The 18,325-nt window shown below is 37.9% G+C and overlaps 2 protein-coding genes across 5 annotated transcripts; one reads left to right on the forward strand and one right to left on the reverse strand.

Annotated features, from left to right (window-relative positions):
* The first annotated feature begins 1,427 nt into the window (after positions 1-1,427).
* Positions 1,428-2,924, forward strand: tifa (TRAF interacting protein with forkhead associated domain). Its single transcript, XM_059355282.1, has 2 exons — positions 1,428-1,554; positions 2,024-2,924. Exon 2 carries the CDS (start codon positions 2,094-2,096, stop codon positions 2,676-2,678), a length of 585 nt encoding a protein of 194 aa, XP_059211265.1. The 5' UTR covers positions 1,428-1,554; positions 2,024-2,093; the 3' UTR covers positions 2,679-2,924.
* Positions 2,925-4,429: 1,505 nt separating this feature from the next.
* On the reverse strand, positions 4,430-11,509 carry LOC131989657 (RNA-binding protein 4.1-like). 4 transcript variants are annotated; one of them, XR_009395973.1, is made up of 6 exons: positions 11,408-11,509; positions 9,094-9,522; positions 8,361-9,006; positions 5,899-5,976; positions 5,547-5,638; positions 4,430-5,461 (listed from the first exon to the last, which is right to left on the reverse strand). XR_009395973.1 is itself a non-coding variant. In XM_059354954.1 (4 exons), exons 2-3 carry the CDS (start codon positions 9,500-9,502, stop codon positions 8,381-8,383), a joined length of 1,035 nt encoding a protein of 344 aa, XP_059210937.1. In that variant the 5' UTR covers positions 9,503-9,522; positions 11,408-11,509; the 3' UTR covers positions 5,646-5,976; positions 8,361-8,380. The 4 variants fall into 4 exon arrangements, 1 of the variants encoding a protein (XP_059210937.1); XR_009395971.1 differs by having other exon boundaries at positions 5,899-8,054; XR_009395972.1 differs by having other exon boundaries at positions 5,899-8,054; positions 11,316-11,412.
* Between the last annotated feature and the right edge of the window lie 6,816 nt (positions 11,510-18,325).

An 18,325-nucleotide genomic window follows, 5' to 3' on the forward strand; every position in this document is an offset into this window, starting at 1 on the left:
TTGTATAGCACGGCCAAGTTCCCTGCTATTGTTGTTGTATTGCTGACTGAGTCGGTTGTAAATGTGAAACCATGTGGGAATTTCCTTTCTGTTTCAACTTACATCAGCCGGGACTTTCTGCTGCTGCATTGCTGAGTTCAGGGGCTCGTCTTAAAATCGTATGTTAGAGAACAGAAATCCAGTGATGAAATATTTGACAAGAAAAGGGGAAAAAACAAAACATTTTAATCAAGATAGTAGTGAGTAGAGTCATAGTGACACACGCAGCACAATCATTGGGAGTTGGCGTGCAACAGTACTTTTTATTTTTTTTAAATCTGTTAATTATTTTTCCAATAATTAGTCTGGAAAACATCAGAGAATTATGCAATCTAATAATCTCCCATACCCGAGGTAAGATATTCATATTCCTCTTATTTCCAGCAAACAGTGTAAAACCCAAAGATATTCAGTTTTAGAATGATACAAAAAAGATAAATCACAAAATTATCATATTTAGCTCAATTAACTGTTCATTTACAACCCCTATTCTTAAAAAAAAAAGTTGGGACGTTATCAAAATGTAGTTACGTTTTTGTAAAGAATGCAATAATTTGGCTATCCTTTGTGACATGTATTAAACTGAAAACAGCACAGTATATTGTATACAGTGAATTCTGAATTGGATGCATTATGTACAGTACAGGCCAAAAGTTTGGACACACCTTCTCATTCAATGTTTTTCCTTTATTTTCATGACTATTGACATTGTAAATTCATCAAAACTATTAATGAACACGTGGAATTATGTACTTAACAAAAAAAGTGTGAAATAACTGAAAACATGTCTTATATTCTAGTAAGCAAAGGGTGGCTACTTTGAGGAATCTAAAATACAAGACATGTTTTCAGTTATTTCACACTTTTTTTGTTAAGTACATAATTCCATATGTGTTTATTCATAGTTTTGATGCCTTCAGTGAGAATCTACAATGCAAATAGTCATGAAAATAAAGAAAAACGCATTGAATGAGATGGGTGTGTCCAAACTTTTGGCCTGTACTGTATTTATTTACGTTTTCCACGGCATCATGTCTTTTTTTTTTTTTTTTACAATTATTTTATAAAGTGCAGCCAGTGACCTGGCATGGAATAAATTGTTAAAATATTTGTAAATTTGGCTGATGGTCCACTGAACTTGCATTTGTGTGTCTATGCAAGACTCAGAAATCAGCTAATATTCCTATTTTTAATCCATAGTTCTTGGACAGAAGTTCCATGCTCAGCTCATGTTTACAAAATGAAAAGAAAATCCCCAATTTCCCTTTCCATTTACCACTGCGTTTCATCACCCACAATTGACAACTGTTATTGCCGGATCTGCACTTGAAAGCAGCATGGCATATGGTCTTGTGAGTCGAGTGACGAAACTGGAAAACAGCAGTCTAGAAGGAGCGGTCTCCGGGCAGCAGCTCCGTTAGTTAGTGCTTAGAGTTGGCTACATTGATCAAGCTTTCCTGTGGACGGAGTAAAAGCAACACTTTGTATTTCCCCCATATTGGAAACTTCACTCAGGTAAGGCATCTGAAAAGTACAATCAATGCATTGTTTTATTTTTTTATTATCTCAGTTTTTCCCCCCTCAGCCGTCACCCTCTTGAACACTACACAGAGGTGACCCACCTACTGTCCTGTATCTTCCCACATTAATGACTGTTTTTGACTATTTATGACTATTTATTACCATCCATTCATCTACCTGCACTGCTGCTTTACTGTACATTCTTCACTGTATATATTTCTATAACTGTATATATCCTATAGCATATTCAATTCATACCTGCACTATATTTATACTCTGTGTTCATATGTAAATACCCAGCACTTTACTACTCTGCACTTCTGGTTAGATGCTAAACTACATTTCGTTGTCCTAGTACTTGTACTCTGTTCAATGACAATAAAGTTGAATCTAATCTAATCTAAAAAAAAATCTCACTGGATTGCTAAAATTCCTAAGGTTTGTTTGTCTTCTGTCCCAACAGCCCTGAATCTCCAAAGGTCAACAGGTCAAGCCGTCCTCTACTGATTTAATCAGGAGGTTTTTTTTCCACAATGAATGTGTCCCAGACAATGAAGACAGAGGAGGATCTGACTTGTCTCCACATCAAGCTTCACCACCCTCAGCAGAACTGTAAGGGTCTTTACAGGCTGCTTCCTCTGGGGAACAAGAGTGAACATGCGGCAGAAGACCCCCTCCGGCTGGGCCGTGACGCCCAGGCCTGCACCTTCGCCCTGGATGACGGCAGGGTGTCCCGCAAACAGCTGGCCATCCAAGCCTACCGCGTCCCCAAGAGCCCAGACATGCTGTTCAGCATCCAGAACCTGAGCCAGAGGGGACAGCTGTCAGTGAACGGCTCATCGCTGGGCTACCTGGAGAAGCTGGACCTCCCGGACAAGGCTCTGATCCGGTTCGATAAGTATGAGATGTTGATCATCTGTGAACTTGGTGAGGCCAAGGAAAGCTTCGCAGTGGAGTTTGAGGTGCTGGCGGTGCCTCCGTCCAGAGAGACATGCCCATGTGTGCCTAGTATGACACCCGTCATGGACACAGGGTCATGTGTTATGAACAGTTTTCCAGGTGAACTCAGAGTACTCGGGCCCCTTGAGAATGATGAGACCATCATGTGTCGATCATGATGTTTGTTATACTTTACTGACATGCATTTGTAAGCAATACTATTTGCTGTGTAGTTGTTACATTAGAGCTAAAGCAAGCTTGATATGAGCCCTTTTAATAATGTGAAATCAGAGTGTTATTATGCATGCTGTATATATTGCCCCATGTCTATGGATTTAAACTGTGATCTTATTATGTTATAAAAGCTTATGGTATTCCTTTCTACATTTCCAATATGAACACATTAAACTGTTTTTTTTTCTAAATGCTGTCGTTCTTTATTTGCCAGCTAATAGTGAAACTGAACACAAAGCAGTGGTAAAGTACCAGGTGTCTTGTAAACCGGTTTGTCTAGATTTATTTGAGATAAAATAGTTCTTGTATGACAGTTTGAGCTCAGGTTACCGTGACTAAGTTGACAAAAACAAAAGGCACAACTGTCTTTGTGACACTTTGTACACTTTGTTTTACTTAGTTGTGAAGATGTATTATTCCTTCACTCACAGCAAGTCTTGATAAAACACAGAAAGTCCATTTTGAGTGAATTCTGAATTTAAAATGTAACTTACAAAGATATTATCAGATATCAGGAAAGTAGAGGTACTTGAAATTATTTTTATGGAGGGAAAATAAATGGAATATAATGGAATTTAAAGAGTGCTTATGGGGACATGGGGGAGAAAAAAGCAATGTGGGAAAAAATGGGAGTGAGAAAAAAAGAAAAAACTAACGAGGGAGAATAAATATGGGTGACCATAACATTGTATTCGAGTTGGCTGTAACGACATTTACAGGGTTCATACACATTTTTGAGTGGATAATTCAAGCATTTTCACACTTTAGGTACCTAAATCAATATGAACCTTTGACACCTTATCACATCTTAACTGTTTACTATAAATGTGATTGCAAAAGTTTACATAATTTTTTAATCACGCTGTATATTGACACATTATCTTATCAGTTGTTTGCACTACCTTTGATCATGATTATTTGAATAATTATGAGTGATTGTGTAGAGGCAAACATCAGATTAAAAAAAATATTCTAAGGAGTATATTCCCAACATTGAGTATACACAAGTTAAATTAAAGCATTTTCTAAACAATCAAGATTTTGATGACATGGTCAGACAATAAAAAAAATAAAGTTGAGTGTCAGTGTCGGGAATCCTGTCCGTGTCCGGTCAATAAATCAGTGCTTTTGTTTTATAACCCCAGAACAAAGTCTCATCTGATTAGAGAATCTTACAATATTGAATTTACAAGAAGGAAAAACAATATGAGAGCTTTGTCTACTCATTGAAGCAGAACAGCAGTTTTATTGAAGTTGTTCAGAAACAACTGGTACAAGTCATACATTTGGAATGTGATGGTTATTATGCAGGCGGCAATTGGCACACATCAGCAAATCCTATAAAACAACCTCTGTATAATTAAAGACTCCACCCATTATTTCTTATAACTCAATTCCGGGAAGAAGGCAGTGTGTTTTGAGGAAAGCTCATTTTGACTTTGAGCACACAAACCACTAAAAAAAGGGAACAGAGAAAATATTTTTCTTTGGTTGCGTTTTTCCTCAATTAAGAAACAGCGTCATGCTAGTTGTTGCTAGATAAGCACTTCTGCTAACTGGAGGAAAAGGACATTGCCAAATCTTTTGAGAGTATGACATTACAGCTGAATTTAGTGAAAACAGTCTGTATCTCACACCTGTATATGAAGGGAAAGTGAAACCTTTTATTCTACAGTCAGAGACCAAGACCAAGACATCATTTCAGACCTTGTTTATTCACCATCATCTTACTTTCATTCTGAAAACAGTTACAAAATCTAAGAATTTATGGCATGCAACTACATATGTAGCGTTACCTCTGTAAAGGATTTGTATGAAATACAGTCATGGAAAAATTGTTAGACCACCCTTGATTTTCTTCAATTTCTTGTTCATTTTAATGCCTTTTGTTTAATAACCAAATAATTAAAGAAAATGGCTAGATATCAGCTCTTAAATTATGCTCTTATGAGCTTTTTTGTTATATTTGTCCAAACAAATGTACCTTTAGTTGTACCAGGCATTAAAATGAACAAGAAATTGAAGAAAACAATGGTCTAATAATTTTTTACATGACTGTAGTTTTAGGATCAAAAATAGCTAACGGTCAAGATAATAGCAAAACATGAAGAATTTTGTGAAAAACTTAACAATGACCATGATATAAAGTTAAGTAAACATTTCCCTCATTGCTGTAACACAGCATTATGTGCCGCCACAATAGAAACTACTTGTTAGCTTAAGGAAAAGGTTTTGGTTAAAATCAGTACATTTGTTACAAAATATTTTTTTTTAAAAAGGAAAGAAAAATGTTCAAATAAGCACACGCTGACTTGTATTTATATGGAACACGAACAGCGTTCTGCTGTGTGGAAGTCCAGAGTTTGACCCTTCCCTTCACAGATAACTTCTCCGGACACAGACTTTGATTAAAAATGCATTACTGTTGAATCGTGTCCACCGAGACAAAGGTTCCTCATCGACTCCCCATTAGCACCGTTTACAGAATTTCAACACATTTGCCACCACCAGCCACAAATCTAAGATATGTCTTAAGTCAGTAAGAACCAGTCCAAATTGTGATCTGTAGGACTGATGAATGATTGAATTAATTTTCCTCTAGGAAACTCATTATTTCGCTGTCATCAGTTACAGAGAACAAAGATGGAATACGTTCCGAGGACAGGAAGTTCCCTCCACCACACCAACCAACCGACCAAACTCTTCACCGAAGGACAAAATCCGCTTCCTGTAAAAACAGCAAACACTTGGCTCAAAGCTCACATAATAGACAAGTCCGTTATGGACTTCATAGTGAACTTGTACTGCTTTACCTTTAACTACAGGGCTGTCTGATCCCATCTCTCCCCAGCTCATTATGTTCTGAAACTCCATGAGTCTTTACAGCTGCCAGAGCAGAGACAGACTGTAGACAAAGAGACAGAGTCAGCATCCTATTTGTACTTACTGATCACAACTATTTTGTATCTTAATTACATCATATGTAGGTTAATGTATTAACAACACAGAATACTACTTTTATAGGATAGTAGGAAACATGTCTTTTAAAGTGCAATTTAAGACTGCAGTATGAATGGAAAAACATTCAGAGAGAAGCCAGAGACAATTTACCAATTTATCAGTAAGTGGTGTTTGTAGTGGAGTAAAAATAAAAACAATACCCACCTCTTCTGTCCTGGATACTGCCTATCCTCCAAGGACGACTTACCATGAGCTGGCATCTCCTGCATAGAGTCTAACAACCTACAAAGAGCACAGAAACTAAGAATACCAGGACAGCATGCAATTTGTACTATACATATAAAGTCATACAAGTTTATGGTAAACACATTAATTTAAAGTGTGACTATTATGAAGTGTGAACTTAATGACAGAAATGAAGAATGCAAATCAAGATAAAGAACAATTGTCGCAAGTCGACAGAGATGTGGGCCACCGCAAAGCTCAGTTATTGTTCTGCTTCTGGGAAATTGCTTGACACAAGGTAGGCGATAGATACATTCAGCGAGGAAAGGCTCCGCTCCCTCTGCGCCAGGGGCAAAACAGACAGGCAGTTTGAAGACATTTCATGCATTTTTTTCCCCTTATTCTGAAATTTTGTTGAGGTTTTTGAATGAAGCTTCATATTTTCTGATATCATCACAGCCCCAGGCAAAATAATGGTGGGAAAAAACATTGAACAAAATCCTCAATTTAGATAAAATAATTCCTTGGAATAAATGGCCATTGTTTAGAAATATATATATAGTGTTGCTAGACCACCCTGTTAATACTGGTACGTGCCTATTGTGACTGTTGTACAAGTTTTGCAAAGCTAAATGCCAAAAAACATTAATTCAATTATTTTAATACATTTTGACTTTACAAAATATGGAGTTATTTAAAATGTTTGGACCACACGAGTTGGAACAAACCTATGCAGAATCAATGAGAATCTACTTCTGTAAAAAAAAGGTAGAGTAATCGCACAGCCTAATCTTTTTCTGCAACTGTTGAGAATACCAGGTTTAAACAGAATGCATAAAAGAAAAAAGCTGAAGAGCATTAGATTTGAATGTAAATGTCTTTAACAGGGCTTTGAAATGTTCAACTATTCATTAGAGCTCTAGTTTGAGTTTGAGTAAGAAACAAAAGAAATCAATCTGTCAAAACCGCCGAGTCAAACTTAAGAATTAAGTTTCCTGCTTCATATCACAAGATGGGTTGCTCAGCAAACCATGGAGGGTCTTGATTACACAAAAACAGACTCTATCATGTCGTTATTTCATATATGCACACCATGCTACATAGTCAAATATGACAATGACCTTTATCATGTCAGACAGCCATACGCTCATGTGAATCAGCGCAATATTTAATGGAAGCAGGTTGGATTGGAGTTAATGTCTCGCGTTTCCCTGCATTTACACCAGAACTAAACAGGGCCAGCGATACGCCTACCATGTGTCAAGCAGATAACTCTAAAGGGTGTGAAGAATTAAACTGTAGCCTGTTAAGCGTAAACCACTATTCACCACACCAGATATATTTAGTAACACCCAGCCGTTTGACTGTCGAGTCATCAGACTGAAAGACCTACCCCACGAGGAATAATACGACAGTTAAAACGTAGTTTCTGGTTTGATTTGTTTATTAAAAAGCCTTCAAATGAAAAGCAACTTATAAAGTAAATAAAATCATACATAATGGTGCTATAGATTCTATGTTCGCAAAAAAGATAACACAAACTTTAAAAAGAACAAAACCACACTGGAACTTTTGATTTGCCATGCTAACATGTGTCGCAAATTTTAGAGATTACTTTACAACATGCCAAACCATGTATTACGATAAAGCACCCCTACACTGAATTTTGTCATTAATTTTTAGATAAGCATTTTGTGATTAACCAAAACCCTTAGTCTTAGCTGAATAATTTTGTTTACAAAGACTATTTTTTCCACTTAAAAAGAGTTCCCTTGCTGTGAAATTATGTCACAGTTTCCCGGAGGCCATTTAGAAAGCTTGAAGGACAGATTGATTTTGGCCATGAACAGTACTGCGTCACACTGAAATAGACTAAGCACCTAAGCCAGCATCCTATTCTGCAAAACATTTGAAGGATTTGAACAGTAAAACAAGCAGAGAAACAGAAAAGGCATAAACAGCTCAGAAGAATACGTGAACTGTAGACATGGAATCATAGGTTTTTAGTACGAGGCTGTCTGCAATACGGTATCTTCCAGTAAGTCTCAGGCGAACGCAACGCAATCCGCCATAGACGAGGGGGATGTATAGCGCCACGTACATCAGCAGACAACGACGATCGTCATATTCTAAACCTGGAAAGAGAGCACACCACACATGTCAAGGAACGTGTTTTACTCAGGATTCGCGCAAAGCTCATCTTTGATGTTCAAGCAGCAGTATTTTAGGATTCTACCAGCAATTTAGTAGTTGTATATTGAGCTCATGGCTGAACTAGATTTGCAAGAATAAAGCTTTTGCTGGTGATGGTTTAAAGCGTGATTCTACCTCAAGTTACGCATTCAGCTCTCAAATCAATTTTGGAACATATTTACTCAATCATGCCAATTTCTTATCAATGTGAGTCATCGTATCACAAACCATCCACTCTGTGTTCTCACCTTGAATCACACTTGTGTGCCTAATAGCCTGCATATCGAGATGGTGGCGGTGGCAGTTGCCCTCTGTCTTGGAAGGCGTCCCTCGGTCTGGGAGCTGGATACATTGGAGCCCTGGACACCGGGGAGAGCCGGGACCGCTCGTAGGAGTACCCGTTACCAGCTGATGGAGCGGGAGGAGGGGGGGCTCGTCTGATGGGGCTTCGGTCCCTGGTCATGTAGGACGGAGGAGGCGGGGGGAGTGAGCGCCGCTCGTACGGGTCGAGAAGACGTTCTCTCACCATCGCAGAGGGAGGAGGCGGAGGGGGGATGGGTGCGCTGGAACGCCTGTCACTGTAGCCTGCTGCGGCGTAAGGACGGGCTCTGTATTTCTCGTAGTAGTCGACCATCCCATAGGGGTCTCGCTCACCATAGCCGCGGTCCAGATGGTCGAGATAAGCTGGTCGTCTTGGGGGAGGTGGTGGTGGAGGTGGTGGCAGAGGCGGGGGAGCGTAAGCAGACATGCGCCCTCTGTAGGGAGGCTCAGGCCTGTCGCCTGGGTATCGAGGAGGATACCCATAGCCTCCTCTGCCTGGTGGAGGTGGATAGTCATCCTCCTCCTGCTCCCCTCTGGGTCTGCTTTTTGATATCTGGACATGTATGCGCTTTCCTGTGAGAGAGAAAATCATTGTCTCTCAAATCCAAAAAAGCACAATATGGACACTTAATTTAAGCATAGAATGTCACATGTACTTACCTTGAAACTCTGTGTTATCCAGGCCCTTTATGGCATCCATGGCCTCATCTGAGTTGTTCATGTGTACGAAGGCAAAGTTCTTGACAATGGCGCACTCTGTGACTGTGCCATACTCTTCAAAGAGACCACGGAGCTCGTCATCGTAGCCCTTTTCTACATTGGCTATGTGGAGCTTCACAGGGCCCTGGTTTTTGCCCCTGCTGGGCTCCACATTGATGGGCCTGCCATCCAGCTTATGTAGATGGAGCTCACGGATGGCTTTGGTAGCCGACTTACGGTCTTCCATATGGACAAAAGCATAGTTTTGGAACTTGGCACATTCTGTTACTGCACCATATTTGGTAAAGAGAGCTTCAATTTCATCCTTCCCAGTGTGCTGAGACAGGTTCCCAATGAAGATCTTCACCATTGTTGCACCAGTGTTCTTCTCTAGAAAGACAAGAAAATAAGTCAACCCAATTCTGTAATAACAGAAGCTGCATGCTTTTTCTTTTTGGTACATACCGCAGCTACCCTCACAAAGTATGTACGTACAACTAGGACATACTAAAGCGCCACAGGAATGAGTTCTTAAATCCATAAGTAAGTTAGCATTTCAGCACCCTGAGGTGTATCCTATTAAACTCAACTAGGATTGTGGATGGGTTTGTAGTTAGTTACCTAAAATAATGCCTGTGGTTAACGAAGGCTTAAGAGATGTTCATGTTTTGTTGCGAGTCATAAAATACATTAGTAAATACCTGACATGTGAATTTTTAAGTTTCTATGCGTCTTTAAAAAGGGGGTTGTTAACAAGTGGCTAAATGAGACTATAGTGGTTGTAGGGAACATTAAATATCATCACGCCGGACACAGACAGGAACTCTCTCTTTAATCCATTTTACAGCCTCTCGTCGTGTTACTCAGTGCTCTTTAAATGGAAAAGATTAGGTTAATAAACCATCTAAAACGCTTTATCTAGCTTGTCGGGTAACTTGTCAGAGAATGAAGCATAAGGGCTGTGTCGAAGTCATGCAACCGTGGTGTAGTTCGTGATAACACAACATTAGCTTTACACTTACAGTACAGGCCAAAAGTTTGGACACGCCTCCTCATTCAATGCGTTTCCTTTATTTTCATGACTATTGACATTGTGATTCATCAAAACTATTAATGAACACATGTGGAATTATGTACTTCACAAAAAAGTGTGAAATAACTGAAAACATGTCTTATATTCTAGTAAGCAAAGGGTGGCTACTTTGAGGAATCTAAAATACAAGACATGTTTTCAGTTATTTCACACTTTTTTTGTTAAGTACATAATTCCACATGTGTTCATTCATAGTTGTGATGCATTCAGTGAGAATCTACAATGTAAATAGTCATGAAAATAAAGAAAAAGTGTAGTAAAATTTGAAAAAAAAAAAAAAAAGTGTAAGTGTGTGTCCTGTACTGTATGTCAGCTGCATTAACGCTTCAAACGTAATAAAAGCGGTGTTTATTTGTGAAGATTATCCTGCTAAACAAAAGGCATAAACATCAAAACATGTATTTGCCACAGAGCTTGTTTTCTGCAATGGGCCAAAATCCAATGCAAAAATCACCTTGGAGAATTCTAAATAGACCACATGATGATGCAAACTTCCAGGTTGGCCTACAGAAATACATAATTTCAGTTGCTCTCTATAACACTGTAACTTGACCTTTGACCCTCTGCCGCACAAAGGATTGTGGGTCTGCTTAAATTCTACAAACTCCGTCTGGATATAGTAAGACTTTTGGCATAGCGCGTTTGACAAATTATATATAATATTGGGACATGAAACATTTGTTTCCTGGCATACTAAATAGTATGGCGGTTATTGAAACGCAGAGATAAAATGGTGAAGCTATAACGTCATTATCAGGAAATAGAAAGCTTGTAATCGAGACGGCTATGGAAACCATAGCAAAATAGTAATCAAATCCGTCAACAAGTGTCATTTTATCGTTGTTTTTTTGTCAACCCTCAACTCCAACTGGGTTTACAAACTGTGCGGCATCAAATAAAGATGACTTTTAAAGAAAAAGGGCGCTGAAGTCGGAGAAGTTTAAGAGTTTGCACTTCCTGGTTTAGAGAGCAGCCTCGTTTCATCTGAATAGCTTAGCTTACAGTAGTTAGCATGCTAACATTAGCTCTCACACGTTAGCCATTTTGTCTCATGTAAGCGAAACATATACAGTTCAGTTGAAGCACTTACGCTGGGTGCAGTTACGTTTGAAGACGTATAAAACCGAAAGTGACAATAAAAGCAACAAGACGAATGGAGAACATAATAAGTAAAGTACTTACAGCTTGTGAATCTTTTGAGGCGCCACAACGAGGTCCAAACTCCACAGACAAGAACCAGATGATGACGTGAAACCGGCTCGCTACAGGCGCACAAGTAGCAATCTGATTGGCGGAAAGGCGTGTCTCTCAAAAAGTACGGGCTGTGATTGGGTGAACTTATGAGGGAGGGTTTGTCCAAAACGGAAAAGGTATTCGAGTACAAGTCATTCATATTTAAAAAAAAAAAAAAAAAAAAAAAAGTTAGTTGGCATCGTTTTCAAACTTGTTTTTTTTATTTATTAATTTTTACTTTTTTATTACAACTTTGTTTCAAATTTATGAATGATGAATTTATGAGGGAGGGTTTGTCCAGAACGGAAAAGGTATTCGAGTACAAGTCATTCATATTTAAAAAAAAAAAAAAAGTTAGTTGGCATCGTTTTCAAACTTGTTTTTTTATTTATTAATGTTTACTTTTTTATTACAACTTTGTTTCAAATTTATGAATGATGAATTTATGAGGGAGGGTTTGTCCAAAACGGAAAAGGTATTCGAGTACAAGTCATTCATATTTAAAAAAAAAAAAAAAAAAAAAAAAAGTTAGTTGGCATCGTTTTCAAACTTGTTTTTTTTATTTATTAATTTTTACTTTTTTTTATTACAACTTTGTTTCAAATTTATGAATGATGAATTTATGAGGGAGGGTTTGTCCAGAACGGAAAAGGTATTCGAGTCTGTTTAATATATTTTTTAAAGTTTGTTTGCATCGTTTTCAAACTTGTTTTTATTTTTTTATTACAATTTTGTTTCACAAACAAAAGAAACATACAATTCATTACAAAAGCATTTCATATGCATATTCTACGCCAGGGGGAGGAGCTTACAGTAATATCTTTAATAGTTCACAAATATCAACAGTTTTAATTGCTTTTTGGTTGTTGGAGAATTTAATAGAAGCGATGTACTGCCTGAGCTCATTGTGAAAGGCAACAAAAAATGGTTTTCTTCGAGCAAATTTACATTTATAAATATGAAATGTTGATGTTGAATGTTGATTTCTCTCACTTTATTGGTTATCAAATATCAGTTGGGTAATAGCCAGATCTTCTTCCAATTAGTGTGTTCTATGTATTTATTCCAATATGAGAGCAGATATGGAGCTGTAGTGACATCCTTTTTAAACAGGCTTCTGATGTTAAGTTTAATAACTTCGTTTGTGTATTTATCATTTTTACGTCATGCCTTTTTTATTTATTATGTTTGTTTCTGCTCCAATATCACTTTTTTTATTCTATTGTATTTTATACTATAGGATGCAAGAAAACGGAATCATTATTCAAAAAGTTTCAGTAGGCCTACATTCAGTCAGTGGAAAATCATCAATAAATCTTTTTGTTTTGTTTGTTTGGCCACTTGGAGGCAGAACTCCACTGCAAAAAGTGACAAACCTGTCACCCTATAAAAAAAGATGGATTATTACAGCTTTAAATATGTATAGCCTGGTATATGGCACAATATGTTATTTGTTCAGAGCCCAGAAGGAAGAATAAATTGATCTCCAGTCTTTACTATGCATGTAAATCCTTTTCAAACTGAATTTTAACATATATAAAACATTGTTGGAATTGTAACTGATCATTTCCAGGGGGAAAAAACATTTATTGCCAGTCATTGCCAGTTATTGGAAGTCATCTGTTGTACAGTAACCTATCTTTCAAGTTGCAGGTTTCTGCACTTTCATGAATGCCCTTCTTTACAATACACAACTTCAGTATGTCTATTCTTCAGAACTCTGGAAGGATGATAATAAAATACATCTAAAAAAATCTAGAAAAAGTATAGTATTTCCATATGATGGTAAAGGCGCTTTAACAGGTTAATGTAACTCATAATTACACAGGCACGGCCAAGGATTACTATGCCTGATAAATTGACATTTGCAGAAATGATAAACAATATAGATATGTTCCAAATCACTTGTTTTTAATATTTTTTGCTCATGTATATGCTGCACGGAGGATTGTGGGTCAGAATAGCTAAAAAAGCATGCTGGCTTGCACTCTGAAAAAAAAGTGACCAGATGCAGGAAGACATCCTAGTATTAATGGCATACTGACATATTATGTTTGGGACATACTAAATCTTTGTGGCCTACTAAATGGTAATACGGACATTGGAATGTTTTGACATGAGACAAAATGCAGCAAGCCAGACTCCTATAGACACTGTTTTATATGACCAGTCAGGAAATGCTACTAATCTGATTGGTGCATCCTCATCAAGATCGCTGTCTGGAGACTTTGGGAGGAACAAGGCCTCTGGGATTAGTCACCTCAGTTTGGGTTTCTCCAATTAATCCCAAAGGCGTAGTTAAAAAGACGCTTCATTTGTGAGTCTGGGCAAATAACTTAATCTCCAGATTCACAGTAACATTTCCTGGAAAACAAGTAAGGCTGGACTGTGTAGGATGTGCTTTGAATAATATACAGTTGAGATCAAAATGATTAAACCTCCATTGCAAATTAAGGTTATTGCTAAAATGTACATTTTTTTATTAGTTCAATAAAAAAATATATATTTCAAGAGTTTTATCCAAATTTAACACAAAATGCTTCTTTTAATGACTACTGCAGTCTCAGAATTATTCAACCCCTTGAATAGAATCTCTCATAAGAGCACACATTTGAAAATCAGGTGTTGTCTGGAATACCTGGACTGTGGTTTGTTGATGGTCACGTTTGATTGCATGTTTGAAATAGTCCAGAAAATTGTCCAAAAAGTTAAGAGAAGAGACAAATGCCTTGCACGAACAAGGAAAAGGATACAAAAAAAAGGCATTGAATGTTCCTAGAGATACAGTTGGAAGCATAGTTTGCAAGTTCAAAGATAAAGGAACAGTGGCACGTGGACGCGGCAGAAAAAAGAAGCTGTCAACAGGAAGCTGCCACCAGATTCCTGAGGAGGCAGGTGGTCAAAAACCCTCGAGTGACTTTAAAAGACCTCCAGAAAGACTTGGTGGCAACAGGCACAGATGTTTCAGTTTGCAACTCCAAGACGTTTACCACTACTGATCCAAAAGCACAAGAAAAGTCGGCTCCAATATGATCACAACCATGTAAATGAGCCACTTTTCAAGCCTGTGGCTCAGCGGTTTGTCTGGAGGAGGACAAATGAAGCATACACTGAAAAGAACACCCGGTAACGCTTTATAATAATGTCCTTAATAACCATTAATTAACAAGTAATAAGGCATTGTTCTCGCTTTAGATCCGGTAGTTGCAAAAAGCATAGTTAACTTATAGTTAACTTATAATAGATGAGCAATAAAGTATATTTTAATATCAATAAGCAAACAAAATAAGATTAATAAAGGCATGGCAAAGACATAATGGGTGGGTCATGGGTGTTTGTAATGCCATTATTAACACTTATATAAGCTTATAAACACACAAAAATGTTAATAAGAATCTTGTAAGGGCTTACAAGGGCCTTATTACTTGTTAATTAATGGTTATTACAAGGACCTTAATATAAAGCGTTACCGAACACCCTGCCTACAGTGAAGCATGGCTGAGGCTATGTGATGCTCTGGGGCTGCTTTGCTTCCTCTGGCACTGGGAACCTGCAGCGTGTGGAGGTCAAGATGGATTCAATCAAGTATCAAGAAATCCTTCCAACAGGACAATGACCCCAAGCATACCTCAAAGTCCACCAAGGCTTGGTTTCAGAAGAAGTCCTGGAAGATTCTAGAGTGGCCGTCACTGTCGCATGACTTAAATCCCATAGAAAATCTCTGGTGGGGTTTGAAGAAGGTGGTTGGAGCATGCAAACCCAAGAATATTAGTGAACTGGGGTCCAGGAAGAATGGGCTAAGATACCTCAGGAACGCTGCCAGAAGCTGGTGTCTGGCTAGGCATCACGTTTGCAGCAGGTCATAAAGGGAGCTCTAATAGTACTAAGGATACTTGTCATGAAGTGGTTGAATAATTGAGAGACTGCAGTAGTCATTAAAAGTGGCTTTTTGTGTTGAATTTGGGGAAACCACTTGTAAAATCTCGTTTGAACAGCTGAAAGCTTGTCAATTTTGCCAATAAACCTAATTTGCAATAGGGGTTGAATAAATTTGATTGCAGCTGTAGAACCACACTGAGTGAGTATTCATACATCTCAGCACCTAATAATCCATCAAATAAGGTGTCTAAAAGTGTCACAAAGCTTCAGGATCTCCCAAACATGAGTGACCACAGATGTTCTGCTGTTTTAATTTTTAACAGTTGCAGTTAGCTTGCAATGCTGCTATAAAACTGTGACCAGTGAATCACTCAGCCAACAGTTGCTGTATGTATACCAAATTTGTGGAGCATCAATGTCCTTCTCATATTGTATTCTAGTCACACACTCCTATCAGATTTAAGAATATTCTTTTATTTTTATGTTTTACTCCAGCATTCACATTTTTCTGTTAATGGGTGAAAAAAAATCATAATGACATAATTTAGTAAAACTAGAATTATTGCATTATTGCCTTGCAGTTGTGTTCCTCTACCAGCCAGTCCATGTTGCCAGGCTCCAAACATGGGTGCTGCGGAAAAGGAGCTATTAATTATAAAAGTGGATGCTTCACACACATCTTCTATCCGGCAGTGCAGAGCATCAATACAATCAGTGTGGGCACCCAAAATCAGTGTCACCAATTCAGTGTCAAATGTGAAATATGGTAACAATCTCCCCTTCTGTTTCTGAGTTGTATGTCGTTAAATCACCATCAGAAGTGTTTCTGCAGAACATGAATTATGTCACAGTATAGTTGACCTTTGACCTTTGGTATATAAAATGAACATAGTCATTCTGTTCTTTAAGTATTAGTTTGAGGTCTTGAGTTATGGCCTAAATCATGTGAGGCAACATTGACCACGATAAGTCTAAGTGGACGTTTTTACCAAATCCGAAGAAATTAGCAGATCTAGGTTTACCATCTAGACAGGACCATGAGAAAAGAGAGCAAACCGAAATTACATATTTTTGTAGGCCAACCTGGAAGTAGCATCTCTATGGGGTCTATTGAGAATTCTCCTATGGGATTTGTGCATTGGATTTTGGATCATGGCAGAAAATAAACTCTGTGGCAAACACACGTTTCTGATGCTGACGCATTTTGTTCCACAGGATAATCTTCACAAAAGAACATCAGTTTTATTAAGTTTGAAGCGTTAATGCAGCTGCCAAAAATAAAAATTAACGTTATGCTATAGGGAACTACTCCACGGTCGTTAAGCTTCAGATGGTCTCCAACAAGCTAACCAGCGGTTTTGACAAGCTAACGAATCTGTAGCCTGATAAATTGTTTATTTATATAATTTATAATCTACAAGAGTTTGTCAGAGCACTGAAAAACACGACTAGACGCTGTGAGGCAGACTAGTTACTGGTGTGATGATGTATAATGTCCCTGACAACCACTGTAGTCTCATTTAGCCACTTGTTAGCAACCGCCTTTTTAAGGACACGTAAACTTCAAGATTCAAAAGTGGGGGTATTTGCTAACAAATTTTATGTCAGACAACAAAAATGCCGACATCTCTTCAGCTTGTGTTAACCACAGACTTTACTTCAGGCATCAAACCAAAAACCCATTCAAAATCCTCATTGAGTTTGAGAGAGTAGACCCCAGGGCGATAAAATGCTAACTTACTTCCTGGTTTAAGAACTCATTCGTGTAGCGCCCTATGGGGCAGACGAGAAGTCAGTAACCTTGACCTTTGTCTTCCAAATTCTAATCACTAAATCCTTTGGTCAAAGTGGATGTCTGTACCAAACACGAATAAATTAGATATCACGTTACATTTTCACACGAGATTTTCTCTTGTTTAAGAGTGTTATCCCTTTGGAGTTTGGGACTACTTTGTCAGTTTTTGAATACTTGTCATTCTGCCTGTAGGCCTATGTACCACTTAAAAAATGTTTACCATGCCAATATCATGTTTTTCAGCACAACCTCGCCTGTTACTTGATTATTTTTTTTCATTTGACTTACTAGATCAACATTTTGAATCCAAAAGAAAACGTAAAATTCAACATAAAATCCGAAAAAAAGACTTCAAAACACAATCATGCTCGAAGAATTAAAATGTTTAAAAGGTGAACACCACTTGCAAATTTAACATAAGTAAAATGAGGGTAATATTTAGTTCTATATTTTCATACTTAATATATTTGACCTCATCTCCAGTTTTACTTGGTCTACCATTAAATAAAAACTGGCATGGAGTTTTAACCAGTACTTTTTTATTTAGAGGGAAGCTGACAGTAGGGCTCTGCCTTAGTGCTTTGTTTTTATGTCGTGATGTCAGGAAGGAGTAAATCGGCGGTGCTTTCTCTGGACCTCTTTTCCCACTTAAAAGGGAAATATGCAATATGCCTAATTTCTCTGGGGGTCCAGAAAATAGTCAGTGGTCCTGTAGATACTCTGCAGGGTCAGTCTAAAATAGCTGGATTCACTTATTCCTCCATCAACTCTAAATTTGCTTTAAATAGCTTCAGAAAAAATAAACACCACTTTTTGTTTTAATAACAAAATATTTTTGAATTGCTTAATGGCTGTAGTTTAACATTAGTGAGTCCCTTAGGTATATTAAGGGTGCAAAAAGTATTAATTGACTTTTGTTCTAATTGTCAGTTTGGGCCTATATTAAAAAAGAACAAACTGTTCAGAAAGGTTGTATACCAAACAATGAAAAGTCCTTTATTGCCATCAGAACATGAGTGAGAAAACCAGACAAAATCTGACAGAGTGAGGAGTCGACTGTACAACCAGCATCCGCACAGACACACACACACACACACGCACGCACACTCACGCACACACACACACAGAAGCCAGCAGTCTCCCAACAGGACGTGAGGGGTACAGATACATGAGGATATACAGTACTCACACAA

Source organism: Centropristis striata, chromosome 17, assembly GCF_030273125.1.
Source record: "Centropristis striata isolate RG_2023a ecotype Rhode Island chromosome 17, C.striata_1.0, whole genome shotgun sequence".
NCBI lineage: Eukaryota > Metazoa > Chordata > Actinopteri > Perciformes > Serranidae > Centropristis > Centropristis striata.

Coding starts and splice junctions, on each gene's coding strand:
- tifa (XM_059355282.1), top strand. CDS start 2,094: ATGAATGTGTCCCAGACAATGAAGACAGAGGAGGATCTGACTTGTCTC.
- LOC131989657 (XM_059354954.1), bottom strand. CDS start 9,502: ATGGTGAAGATCTTCATTGGGAACCTGTCTCAGCACACTGGGAAGGAT. Junction 9,007..9,093: donor GGATAACACAGAGTTTCAAG/GTAAGTACATGT, acceptor TCTCTCTCACAG/GAAAGCGCATACATGTCCAG.